The following is a 14,591-nucleotide window of genomic DNA, read 5'->3' as shown; positions in this document are numbered from 1 at the left end:
TAATTATTCATTGCCAATCATATTTTTCATAAAGAGTGTCATTTGAAAGCTATTCTTAGTGTATAATCTGTATTCTGTAGTATTTACTCAACATATTATAATATTAATTCTGAAGTATGTGGGATTAACTCCAGAAATCGTTATTTATATGACGAACATGACGCGCTTTTATTTTGAAATGTTTACTGGAGGTACGTTCGCTAAACCGCTAACCGAAAATTTTACACTCCGTAAAAAAACATTCTTCGTCATTCCTTGTGGTGTCACTAATAGATTTTTTTTTTTTTTTTTGTTAGCAAATGCTGTTAACCAGCTGTTGAGTGTTATTGTATGACTGATTGGAACTGAACTGCATTGTTGCGCCACAGGGTGTGCTGTCGTGTATTTTATGTCCGGTGTGGAGAAGAAGAAGAAAGTTAAAAGGGGCATTAGCGGCCTGTTCTCAACTTCTCCCTCACTGCACTTTGGCTCTCATGGAGAGCAAGTTCGCTCATGTGTTCGAAATAAACGATAGCCGACGTGCAAAGTAACAATTGAGCTGTAAAAATAGCGAGCTTAGTGGCGTGAAAAACGCGGGAAAGCTAAGTGAAGCTAACGAACAGCTAAGCGGAGCTAAGTGATGCTAATCACGGGAAGCCAAGCAACTGATACACAGTCCGTTGTCGTGGAACAGTCCATTGTAGTACGTGTGTGTGTGTGGGGGGGGGAAGAGATAATATAAATGCAGCATTCAAATGGCTTTCTTTTTTGTTTTGTTATTTGTTTGGTATGCCGACTTAATTATAGATGACGAATAGTTGGGGATTCTGCTGGCTCCGGTGGCCCAAGCTCTTGCTCGTTGGGGCAAGGGCATCTGATTGGGGACCCCCAGTTGGGGGCCTAAGGCGATTGCCTACTTTGCCTGTATAGTGGATCAGTCTATGGTTATAATGTATATTAGTACAGTGCTGACTTGATATACAAGTTCAAATCATTCAGTGACTACACTTGTAACTCAAACCAGTCAAAGCCTATTTAACTCATCTGCTGCCATTGATGGTATAGACGTCCAATCTGTTTGAACTGTGAGTGCCGGCAGCCAATCGGAAAATATTGTATTGTAGAAAACATTCAAATGAGACCATAGGCAGAGTTTGACTTTTGTGGCGGGGGGGGGGGGGCAAAACATGTTGATAACCCCCAAACGCGGTGTCAGCAATAAGATTAACTTACAAGATATATGCTCGTTTAGTAGCTTAGCCCATGCTCAAAAATACACGCATTCCAGTTATGTGTGTGTGGGTGTGTTTTTCTGTGCAGAAGTAGACGTTGGATGTTTGCGTTCTGCGGAGATATCTGTTTTAATGTCAAGTTTTTCCAGTCACTCACACCCTTGAATATGGTACCGCGGTTGTGGCTCTGTTGTACAATTAGCGTCTTTAGTGGACAAACTAAAACTCTGCTCACCATTTTGGCGGTGCTCTCCGGCATTTCATGGGCTACAACTTCAATCCTTGGTTTTCGCTCAGTAGTTGTTGCCGATTTTGAAAGCTTAGGTTAGAAAAAAAACTATGTATATCCATCCTGTTTCTTCTGTCCTCAGGTGGTTTTGGCTAAGCAAAGCAAATGACCGTCTCTAAGGTGCTAGTCATATGATTAATTTGAAATAATTTTGACCCATTTTAAGAATATTGTTTTTGTTCACTTCATTCATTTTTATTGTTTGTTTTATTGCTTTACAACTTTTATAGACAACATTTTACAGGCAAAGTCTTAATTTTAAATTCATGTATTTGAAAGTCAATTACATGGCCCAGCAGTGGTGTTGAAACTATGACCTGCGATAGAGTTTTTAATGGCTCAGAGCAAATTATGATAATTTTATTGAATATGGCCTGCACTAGAAGCTTGAGCTCAGCATGCACTATTACACTTCTCAGTTTCAACACTAGATGGAGATAATCTACACTTGTCACTTGAACAGTGCCTCTGCAATTAGCTACTTGGACGGAATTATTTCTCCTTTGTCTTTAACAAACCACTGTAAAAGAATATGCTACAAATGACAAGCCCATTTTAGCCCAATTTAACGCATTGAAAATTGAGGTTGGAAGTCGGTAAGTATGAGCAGTGATAGCAGAAAATTTATGCTGAGTCTCATTTTCCTGTAATGTATATTTTTGGACAATTAAAAAAAAAAAAAAAAGATGACTATGCAATACTTTATTCTCAGTATTTTAATTCATTCGTTGCCATTGACAGCGTTGGACATCCAATCCATTTGAAGTGGGAGGGCACCACCCTCCCACTTCGAATGTGTTGGATGTCTACTAGTGATAAACTCATTTAAAGAGTTTACGTTTTAGGAGCCACATGATTGGACATCTATCATCGTCTATACAAAGACAGTACGGCTAAATATCCTTTTAGCTAATTTTTTATTAATATTTACTCAATTAATATTTACTCAATTTTCAAAAAGTTGTTTGGCCCTTGCATTCTTCGATTTGTCAGAAATCGGCCCTGGAAAAAAAAAAGTTTGTACACCCCTAGATTAGAGTATGTACAGTTGTGGTCAAAAGTTTACATACACTTGTGAAGAACATAATGTCATGGCTCTCTTGAGTTTCCAGTTATTTCTACAACTCTGATTTTTCTCCGATAGAGTGATTGGAACAGATACTTCTTTGTCACAAAAAACATTCATGAAGTTTGGTTCTTTTATGACTATTATGGGTGAACAGAAAAAGTGATCAAATCTGCTGGTTCAAAAATATACATACATGGATCTGAAAAAGCAAATCATTGACTTGAACAAGTCAGGAAAGTCCCTTGGAGCCATTTCAAAGCAGCTGCAGGTCCCAAGAGCAACAGTGCAAACAATTGTTTGTAAGTATAACGTGCATGGCAATGTTTTGTCACTGCCACGATCAGGAAGAAAACGCAAGCAATCACCTGCTGCTGAGAGAAAATTGGTCAGGAGGGTGAAGATTCAACCGAGAATCACCAAAAAGCAGATCTGCCAAGAATTAGAAGCTGCTGGAACACAGGTGTCAGTGTCCACAGTCAAGCGTGTTTTGCATCTCCATGGACTGAGAGGCTGCCGTGCAAGAAGGAAGCCCTTGCTCCAAAAGCGGCACCTTAAGGCTCGACTGAAGTTTGCTGCTGATCACATGGACAAAGATAAGACCTTCTGGAGGAAAGTTCTGTGGTCAGACGAAACAAAAATCGAGCTGTTTGGCCACAATGCCCAGCAATATGTTTGGAGGAGAAAAGGTGAGGCCTTTAACCCCAAGTACACCATGCCTACCGTCAAGCACGGTGGTGGTGGTATTATGCTGTGGGGCTGTTGTGCTGCCAATGGAGCTGGTGCTTTACAGAGAGTAAATGGGATAATGAAGAAGGAGGATTACCTTCAAATTCTTCAAGATAACGTAAAGTCATCAGCCCGAAGATTGGGTCTTGGGCGCAGTTGGGTGTTCCAACAGGACAATGACCCCAAACACACATCAAAAGTGGCAATGGAATGGCTAAATCAGGCTAGAATTAAGGTTTTCGAATGGCCTTCCCAAAGTCCTGACTTAAACCCCATTGAGAACTTGTGGACAATGCTAAAGAAACAAGTCCATGTCAGAAAGCCATCAAATTTAACTGAACTGCACCAATTCTGTCAAGAGGAGTGGTCAAAGATTCAACCAGAAGCTTGTGGATGGCTACCAAAAGCGCCTAATTGAAGTGAAAATGGCCAAGGGACATGTTACCAAATATTAGCGCTGCTGTATGTATATTTTTGACCCAGTAGATTTGATCACTTTTTTCTGTTCACCCATAATAAAGTCATAAAAGAACCAAACTTCATGAATGTTTTTTGTGACAAAGAAGTATCTGTTCCAATCACTCTATCAGAGAAAAATCAGAGTTGTAGAAATAACTGGAAACTCAAGCGAGCCATGACATTATGTTCTTCACAAGTGTATGTAAACTTTTCACCACCACTGAATGTACTGTATGCATGTATATGGCGGAAAACACAGACAAGACTGAAAAAGCAGTTTCGACTCTTGCACCCCTCTATAAATAAATTGCTGTATTTTCAGCCAAAAGAACTGTTGGGTTTGATAGAACAATAGGTCTATATGCTGCAATAGTAGATTCATGGAGCATTAAGCCCCCGAACTATTTTGATTTGTCCGTTTTACCCTGGAAACCCCCGATGACAGATGTCACGCAAACGCTTTTGTTTCAACCCAGCCATAAAAAGATGGTAAGTAATTGTATTTTTTATTCAAAATGTCTGTCATTTTTAGCTTAGAATCATTAATTGATGTCTAATATTTCGTTTAAAAAAAAAAAAAAAAAAAAAAAAAAAAACACTTTAAAAAAAGCATTCAATCGCATATTTTAAACTTTTAAACAAATTACGTCACAATGAAAAAAATTGTGTCTGCAAATAAGTCACGGCTATCTACCTCATATCTATGGCTTAATTTCATTCTTTTTTTTTTTTTTTTTGTTACTGGTGCATTTTCCCCGATATGTTAGATGATAAATAATCGATCCAAACAAAGAAAAATTGAAGAAAAAAATGTTTAAAAGGGTAAATATATGAAAAAGAATCTGGTTTCTGCGATTTCTGCATTGCGACCCATGTTATATTACCATGTTTCACCCATAAAATCCCCCAAAAATTCAGCTGTGGCCATTCACAGCTGTGTCTTGACACTCGATGGTACATGCTAAATGGAGTTTTTGGATCGAAACAAGGCAAGTACAAAATAATAACTCGTTAAAATCATGGCGTCTTTAATTATGCTCTGTGTGCTCTCACCTGCAGTCAGGGTTTCGCTGTTTAAATTTTTCTTTTTAAATGGCCCTCCTGTTCAAAAAAATTATTTCCCCAGAAAATTACATTTTTAAGCTTTCCAATGATGTATCACACATGCATATAGGACAATTTTGAAATTTGACCAAATTTGGGGTCTCAGAGCAAAACTTCAAATAACCTGAGTGTTTTCCACCATTTGTATTTTAGGGTTGAGTGGGGTTGGTTGTCCCATGCGTTAGAGTTCACATTGCCTAAAACTTGACCACAAGAAGGCAGTGTTGCTCAATATTGGTATTGAAACTATGAAAATTGTGCCTAAAACAAAACAAAACAAAACAAAACAAATACAAAAACTAAATTGTTTTTACTGTAAAGTCGCACATCTCTTGAAGGTAGGAGGCAATTAGCGTCTTCTAGTCTGAAATTTACGGTAAAAAGGCAGTAAAACACAACAGTGTGCAGTGTAGTGTGCTTTGGGACCAATGGGAATTGTTGTCAGAAACTGTCAGGCTGTCTTTGATAAAAAAATAAAATAAAATAAAATAAAACACTGGGGGGAAAAAAGAAGTTTTGGGAAAAAAAGGATGTCAAATCCAAGCGGAAATATTAATCTTCCCTGTAACAATGGAATGATTAGTCAATGATGTGTTGATTGGAAGATATACAGTGGGGCAAATAAGTATTTAGTCAACCACTAATTGTGCAAGTTCTCCCACTTGAAACTATTAGAGAGGCCTGAGAGGTGAAGAGGCTAAAGTCTTTTTGACCAACACACAAAAACTCACGGTCACCTTTAGCATCATTAGCAAGGACACAAGTACCAAACAAGATGTTATAATGTATATTAGTACAGTGATGACTTGATATGCAAGTTCAAATCATTCAAAACATTCACTTGTCACTCAAACCAGTCAAAGCCTGTTTAACTCATCTGCTCCCATTGGCAATATAAAGTGGGGCAAATAAGTATTTAGTCAACCACTAATTGTGCAAGTTCTACCACTTGAAAATATTAGCGAGGCCTGTAATTGTCAAGATGGGTGAACCTCAACCACGAGAGACAGAATGTGTGTGTGTGTGTGGGGGGGGGGGGGGCAGAAAATCACATTGTTTGATTTTTAAATAATTTATTTGCAAATCATGGTGGAAAATAAGTATTTGGTCAATACCAAAAGTTCATCTCAATACTTTGTTATGTACTCTTTGTTGGCAATAACGGAAGCCAAACGTTTTCCTTAACTCTTCACAAGATTTTCACACACTGTTGCTGATATTTTGGCCCATTCCTCCATGCAGATCTCCTCTAGAGCAGTGATGTTTTGGGGCTGTCGTTGGGCAACACTTCTTCAATGCCCTTGGTGATGGAAGGAGATTTTCACTCAAAATCTCTCGATACATGGCCCCATTCATTCTTTCCTTTACACAGATCAGTCGTCCTGGTCCCTTTGCAGAAAAACAGCCCCAAAGCATGATGTTTCCACCCCCATGCTTCACAGTGGGTATGGTGTTCTTCGGATGCAATACAGTATTCTTTCTCCTCCAAACACGAGAACCTATGTTTCTACCAAAAAGTTCTATTTTGGTTTCATCTGACCATAACACATTCTCCCAGTCCTCTTCTGGTTTACCCATGTTGACAATTACAGGTAGGGCTGTTCCGATCATGTTTTTTTGCTCCCGATCCGATCGTTTTAGTTTGAGTATCTGCCGATCCGATTGCTTTTTTTTTTGCTCCAGATTCAATTCCAATCATTCCCGATAATTTTTCCCGATCATATACATTTTGGCAATGCATTAAGAAAAAAATGAATAAAACTCGGACGAATATAAACATTCAACATACAGTACATAAGTACTGTATTTGTTTATTATGACAATAAATCCTCAGGATAGCATTTACATTATTAACATTCTTTCTGTGAGAGGGATCCACGGATAGAAATACTTGTAATTCTTAAAGGATAAATGTGACTTTGTATATTGTGACTAAATATTGCCATCTAGTGTATTTGTTGAGCTTTCAGTAAATGATACTGTAGCCATTTAATTGTTCTGCCCAAATGCATGATAGGAAGTGCAACCATGACTGTGCGTAGTGGCACCAATTGATATATCTTCGCTGCGTTGGGAAGTAAAATAGGGTGTTAAGGAAAAGATCAACAACTACCGGTCTTCCCCACATTCCTTCCCACGATATTTCTAATTGTTCAGAGAGGGATTTTAAGGCTTTAGCCAATTAAAAAGAGGCTCCAAAGACTGCCAAACTTCTCTCTACTCATTTTACGCTGCCTGTTAGCTCTATATATATATATATATATAGGTAAAACGGCGCCATTACAGATTGAACGCGACAATGCGTGAGTGGGTCGTGCAGCGCATGTGTTAATTGCATTAAATATTTTAACGTGATTAATTCAAAAAAATTAATTACCGCTGTTTCCGCGATTAATTTGATAGCCCTACTTCAAGCCAAAACTAAAGACTCTGGATGAATGTAAGACATTTTGTCTGTAAAGTTAAATACAATTAGAAAACGATTTAATTAAAAAATATATATATATATATTAAAAAGGCATGCCCAATATTTTTTTGCCGATTCCGATACTTTGAAAATGACGTGATCGGACCCGATCGATCGGCATCCCGATTAGGAGAACTTGCACAATTGGTGGTTGACTAAATACTTATTTGCCCCACTGTATTTGCGAAAGGGCAAATAAATGTGACACCCAACCCTGTTCTTGCCTATCAGTAGCATGTGTGGAAAGGTAGGTAGTAGAAAGTGTGTGGCATTTGTGACAAAAGGAATGAATGACGAATGTCATGTAAAAAAGCGTCGTGCGACTCAAGCCGTGTCGGAAGCCTTATTCACATGAAAAAAAAAAAAACAATCATTGAAAAGCCTTTTCTCAGTCACTCTGTTGTTTTACAGTTTGAGGTATTCCAAAAGAAATTATCAGTGTCAAAACCAACCTATGTCGATTATTAAACTATGAAACAAGCTAGAAACAAACTTTTTTGTTCAAAAAAGACAGTCCTCTTTCTTTTCGGTGCTTGTATTGTCACAGACCACAGTGTTTTGCCTGACTTAAAAACATCAGTCAACATGGGCCAAAATAGCCGGCGAAATTAGAAACTCTGAAAAGAACTAGCAGTGAATGAGTTAATAAATGCTTTCTGAAGGTGACATTCCTAATGGCAAAAATTTGAAAGCTTAGCAAAAGTCTCTCAATAATCTTTCGTATTCCGGTTTAAGCAGTTCTACTGTCTGAGAACATTTAAAAACAAGTTAGTGTTGAGGTTTTGTCCCCAAATCCCAGACTTTGTGACACCATGCAGATACACTCCTTTGAATGTATTTTTTAAGGATATTTTGCAGCACATGGAAGCTGTACCAATTGCTCTAAGTGCAACCTGCTGGAGTCAATTGGAATCATTGTGTGGGCCCAGCAAAAGACACCACCCCCCGCCTTGAACGAGCAGAGCATGCAAGGATGCTTTCTTACCAGGACTTTCCTGTTTGCTGCAGCGGGAGGAGGAGGAGGAGGATGGATGAAGCAACTCCACCGCTCTCCCTTCTCTTCAGGCGCCGCTCTCCATCCAGTGGCGCCGCAGGATGAGGAAGAAGACGTCAAGACGGAAGAAGAGGGCTGCTTCGGAGGAAAAAGCTGCTTGAAGAAGAGCGATGAAGAGGAGCAGCCTGTCTGTGCCGCAGCTCGCCCGAGTCTGCGAAGAAAGATGCTGCTAGAGGCATTTCTGTGTGCACCCCCCACCCGGCACACACACACGCTCGCATACACACTCCCTGCAGAGCAACTTCTCACCTCCTCCCCACCAAGCAGCAGTGAGGAAGACGACATGAACATGGAAAAGGAAAATAGAAGGAACATTTGAATTATGACAGTTACTTACAGGTGTACTTAATATTTATACTTGCCTCACAAATAGTACACATTATTTCGTCCTCATTTTTATATTGCCCTATTAATGTAACAGTTGGTTAATCTGTTAATACACAGCTGCCGCCTCACTAATTAATTGCTCTGTGAACTTGAGAAAAAACAAAAACTCCCCCTCATGTTTTTTTTAATTAACCCTTTCAGGGACAGTGGTCACCACAGTGGATTGCTGTTCAAAAGTTGGCACTTAAAACCTTTTACCCTTTATAGGGGAAGTGAAAAATTTTAGTTTTTAATTTGTGATCTGATTTTTGTCAAAATCACACAGAAGAAAAAACTGTCTGCTTTAACTAAAGTCACCCAAATATTTATAGGTTTTCATATTTTAATTAGGATGGCGTGCAAACAATGACAGAAGGGGGAAAAAATACCGTATTCGCCCGACGGTGTTTTTTGCATTGAAATAAGACTGAAAAAGAGGGGGTCATCTTATATTTGCTGTCTAGAAATTACACCCATTCACGACGCTAGTTGGCGCCAGATATCATTGAAGCGATGTTCTGTCATGACAGATCTCAGCTTCTCTCAAGTTTAACCAGTTTGCATTATTTTATTGCAATGTTTTTCCTTATTCAGATTTGTTTCAAGACTACATTTACAGTTAGACTTCGCTTTGATGGTTAATGCAGTTATTGCAATTTTGCTGTTTTATCACAATAGATTGGTTTATTTACATTTCAAAAACCAGAAGCCATTCATTTACGAATGTGATTGCACTTCAGTTTACATATTCAAATGTTCAGATATTAAGATTTGAATGAGGCAAAATAACATGCTTTTTCTCTCAAATATATTGTTATAATCATTTGTTTCGGATGTACTGTAATTATTTTCTGTATAAACATTAATTTGGTGTTCAAAAAGTCTTTGTTCAAACTTGAGGGGTTCGTCTTATAATCAGGGCCGTCATATTTGGGCCAATACGGTAAGTAACTGAACCCTCTGCCTAAGAAGACTTAAAGAGCAATTGAAACCAATTTTTACCAAACAATTTAAGTCAGGTGTGTGCCCAATCACTGATGAGTGGTTTAAAGCTGCCCTGCCCACTATAAAACACACACCTGGTAAGAAATGTCTTGATGAGAAGCATTGTTTGATGTACATCATGGCTTGGTCGAAAGAGCTGTCTGAAGACCTGCGATCAAGGATTGTTGATTTGTGTAAAGTTGGGAAAGGATACAAAACCATCTCGAAAAGCCGATGTTTATCAGTCGACAGTCAGAGATGTTGTCTACAAATGGAGAGTTTGGCACTGTTGCTTCTCTCCCAAGGAGTAGCCGTTCAACAAAAATGATGCCAAGAGTTCAGCGCAGAATACTCAGAAAGGTAAAAAAATAACCCTAGAGTGTCTGCTAAAGACTTACAGAAATCACTGGAACAGTCCAAGATCTCTGTGCACACACCAACTATATGTAAACCTATGGGCAAGAATGGTGTTCATGGGAGGACTCCACGAAAGAAACCACAAAAAAACATTATTGCTCGTTTAATGTTCACAAAAAAGGCACTTGGACACTCCACAGAAGTTTTGGAAAAATATTTTGTGGACCGATGAAACCAAAGTTGAATTGTTTTAGAGTAACACACAATATCATGTGTGGAGGAAAAATGGAACAGCTCACCAACATCAACACCTCATCCCCACCGTGAAGCATTGTGGAGGAAGCATCATGATTTGGGGCTGTTTTCCTGCCTTAAGGCCTGGACAACTTGCAATCATTAATGAAAGGATGAATTCAAAAGTTTATCAGGATGTTTTGCAGGAAAACCTGAGGCCGTCTGTCAGACAGTCGAAGCTAAAAAGAGGATGGATGCTGCAACAAGACAATGATCCAAAACACAGAAGTAAATCAACTTCAGAATGGTTTCAGAAGAAAAAATACACGCACTGGAGTGGCCAAGTCAAAGTCTAGACTTGAACCCCATTGCATGGCATGATCTAAAGACAGCGATTCATGCCAAACATCCCAGGAATCTGACTGAAATACAGCAGTTTTGTAGAGAAGAATAACCCAAGATACTCCTGATCGATGTGCCAGACTGATCTGCAGCTACAGGAAGCATCTGGTTGAAGTTATTGCTGACAAAGGGGCGGGGGGTACAAAATATTAGATATGATTGTTCACCTACTTATTTCCCCCCCCTTCTTTCATTGTTTGCAGACTATCCTCCTTAAAATATGAAAACCTATAAATATTAGGGCGGTTTTAGTTAAATCAGACACTTTTTTAATCTGTGTGATTTTGAAAAAGATCAGATCATATTTGATTTTATGCAGAAATGTGAGAAATTCCAAAAAGTTCAGATACTTTTTCATACCACTGTATTTACATACATTAGATTTACAGATTAGACATTTGCATTGAATAGTTGAACCCAGAAGTGCTCAAAATGTCTACCTTCAACATCAATCTTCATATCTGTCCAAAGAGTTAACAGATCATTTTAACCACCCTGTATATTACACAATAGATATCATATTTTAGTGTTGAAAAACATCTGTACATGTCACAAAGAAGTTTAAAGAAAATTTGTTGTTATGAAACAGCGAGCCGTTAAGCATGGATCCAAACACAGAGGTGGAAGTTTTTTGTATTTATTACAAAACGAGAACTAAGGGAGCACGCCAGAACACGTGAGACAAAATACAAAACAAAAATGGCACGAACCTAGTCGGCGAGAAAACGAAGGAGAAGGCACAAGGGCTGGAAAAAGGCCTCAAACAAATGATGGCAGTCCAACAAAAAATACTAGCACAGCAACGTGATAACAAAGAATACAACCGTAAATGGCAAGTAGAACTTGAGATGATGCACGCAGCGGTAAGCAAGCAGGTTGTCATGTAATAGTCCAACACTTGCAGATGGTGACAGGCTTCCTTTAATATTGAGCCTTCCTAATGCAGCACAGGTGTGTCACAATACCCCGCCCATCTGGCTCAATCAGGTGCTGAATACAGGAAAATGAACTGAGAACACAAACAATCATGACAGTGGTTAAAAGAAAGATTTCTAATAAACAGTCTTACCCCATAAAACGAACGAACGAACATGGCGGAAAACACAGACAAGACTGACAAAAGCAGTTTCTGCTCTTGCACTCCTCTTTAAAAGAAAAGGCTGCTGTATTTTAAGCCAAAACAACTGTTGTGTTTGATAGAACAATATGTCAAAATGCTGCCATAGCAGATTCATGGCGCATGAAGCCCCCAAACTATTTCTAATTTGTCCCTTTTACCCTGGAAACCCCCATTTACAGGTGTCGCGCAACCGCTTTTGTTTCAACTCAGCCGTAAAACGAAGGTAATTAATTCTATTTATTATTCAAAATATCTGTCATGGCGGCACGGTGGCTGAGTGGTTAGCACGTCTGCCTCACAGTTCTGAGATCAAGGGTTCAATCCCGGGCTTCGGCCTTCCTGTGTGGAGTTTGCATGTTCTCCCCGTGCCAGCGTGGGTTTCCTCCGGGAACTCCGGTTTCCTCCCACATCCCAAAAACGTGCATGGTAGGCTGATTGAACACTCTAAATTGTCCATAGGTATGAGTGTGTGCGTGAATGGTTGTATGTCTCCTTGTGCCCTGCGATTGGCTGGCAACCAGTTCAGGGTGTCCCCTGCCTACTGCCCGTAGTTAGCTGGGATAGGCTCCAGCACCTCCGCAACCCTTGTGAGGAAAAAGCGGCAAGGAAAATGAATGAATGAATGAATGAATGAATATCTGTCATTTTTAGCTTAGAATCATTAATTGAGGTCTAATATTTTGTTAAAAAAAAAAAGACTTAAAAAAATTATTCACCCAAATATATTATACTTTTAAACAGACGTCACAATGAAAAAAATGGTGTCCGTAAAAAAGTCACGGATATCTACCTCATAACTATCTCTTAATTGTATTGTTTTTGTTACTGTCACATTTTATCCGATATGTTAGATGATTAATAATCGATCCAAACAAAGAAAAAAAAAGAAAAAAAAAAATGAGTATCTGCCGATCCCAAGAAAATAAATATTTTAATTTAAAAAAATTTCTTCCACCCTAAATAAAGTAACAGGCTTTTCCTAATTACGCATGAGAACCTGATGAATATTAAGTTAGCTTTGTTCAGTTTGCCAAATAATTATCGTAACGTTTCGTGAATGAATGCATGTTGGGTTTACCCTCCCAAATACTAACCCCAACTTTTAGAGAATATATTTGCAGTCGATGAAAAATGTAAGAAATCCCCCAGAGTTGAGTATTTTTGTTCTGATTTCTGGACGGTATATAATATTGAACAAGATCCTTTAGCACTATCTGCTGGTGAAGTACCAGTACTGAATTATCAATGAAAGATACAGCGCAAGTGATACAGTGTATACAGCGGGGCAAATAAGTATTTAGTCAACCACCATTTAGAGAGGCTTGTAATTGTCAAATTAGGTAAACCTCAACCATGAGAGACAGAATGTGTGTGTGTGTGTGTGTGTGTGTGTGGGGGGGGGGGGATCAAATAGTTTGATTTTTAAAGAATTTATTTCCAAATTAGAGTGGAAAATAAGTATTTGGTCACCTACAAACAAGCAAGATTTCTGGCTGTCAAAGGGGTCTAACTTCTTCTAATGAAGTCTAACGAGGCTCCACTCATTACCTGTATTAATGGCACCTGTTTTAACTCATTATCGGTATGAAAGACACCTGTCCACAATTTCAGTCAGTCACACTCCAAACTCCACTATGGCAAAGAGCTGTCGAAGGACACCAGAGACAAAATTGTTGACCTGCACCAGGCTGGGAAGACTGAATCTGCAATAGGTAAAACGCTTGGTGTAAAGAAATCAACTGTGGGAGCAATTATTAGAAAACGGAAGACATACAAGACCACTGATAATCTCCCTCGATCTGGGGCTCCATGCAAGATCTCACCCCGTGGCATAAAAATGTTAACAAGAACGGTGAGCAAAAATCCCAGAACCACATGGGGGGACCTAGTGAATGACCTACAGAGAGCTGGGACCATAGTAAGAAAGGCTACTATCAGTAACACAATGCGCCGCCAGGGACTCAAATCCTGCACTGCCAGACGTGTCACCCTGCTGAAGAAAGTACACGTCCAGGCCCGTCTGCGGTTCACTAGAGAACGTTTGGATGATCCAGAAGAGGACTGGGAGAATGTGTTATGGTCAGATGAAAACAAAATAGAACTTTTTGGTAGCAATACAGGTTCTCACGTTTGGAGGAAAAAGAATACTGAATTGCATCCGAAGAACACCATACCCACTGTGATGCATGGGGGTGGAAACATCATGCTTTGGGGGTATTTTTATGCAAATGGGACCAGGACGACTGATCTGTGTAAAGGAAAAAATGAATGGGGCCATGTATCGAGAGATTTTGAGTGAAATCTCCTTCCATCAGCAAGGGCATTGAAGATGAGACGTGGATGGGTCTTTCAGCATGACAGTGATCCCAAACACAAAGCCAGGGCAATAAAGGAGTGGCTTCGTAAGAAGCATTTCAAGGTCCTGAAGTGGCCTAGCCAGTGTCCAGATCTCAACCCAATAGAAAATCTGTGGAGGGAGTTGAAAGTCTGTGTTGCCCAACGACAGCCCCAAAACATCACTGCACTAGAGGAGATCTGCATGGAAGAATGGGCCAAAATACCAGCAACAGTGTGTAAAAAGAGTTACAGAAAACGTTTGGCCTCCGTTATTGCCAACAAAGGGTACATAACAAAGTATTGAGATGAACTTTTGATATTGAGCAATACTTATTTTCCACCATGATTTTTACAAATAAATTCTTTAAAAATCAAACAATGTGATTTTCTGTTTCTTTTTTCCACATTCTGT

The 14,591-nt window shown here is 39.2% G+C and overlaps 1 protein-coding gene across 2 annotated transcripts in view; it reads right to left on the bottom strand.

Moving 5' to 3' along the window:
* The window catches only part of syt12 (synaptotagmin XII), a 36,146-nt gene extending 24,227 nt beyond the window's left edge, over positions 1-11,919 (bottom strand). Inside the window, exons 1-2 of one of the 2 annotated variants that reach the window (XM_057837793.1) lie at positions 11,433-11,919; positions 8,311-8,530 (exon numbers count right to left, since the gene is read on the bottom strand). In XM_057837793.1, coding sequence (XP_057693776.1) covers positions 8,311-8,530; positions 11,433-11,605 — 393 coding nt within the window. In that variant the 5' untranslated portion in view covers positions 11,606-11,919. The remainder of the gene's footprint in view (positions 1-8,310; positions 8,531-11,432) is intronic. The other variant, XM_057837795.1, reaches the window with a different exon arrangement.
* Between the last annotated feature and the right edge of the window lie 2,672 nt (positions 11,920-14,591).

The sequence above is a fragment of the Corythoichthys intestinalis genome, chromosome 5 (genome assembly GCF_030265065.1).
Source record: "Corythoichthys intestinalis isolate RoL2023-P3 chromosome 5, ASM3026506v1, whole genome shotgun sequence".
Classification (NCBI taxonomy): Eukaryota; Metazoa; Chordata; class Actinopteri; order Syngnathiformes; family Syngnathidae; genus Corythoichthys; species Corythoichthys intestinalis.
This window is presented reverse-complemented; position numbering and strand designations above follow the sequence as displayed.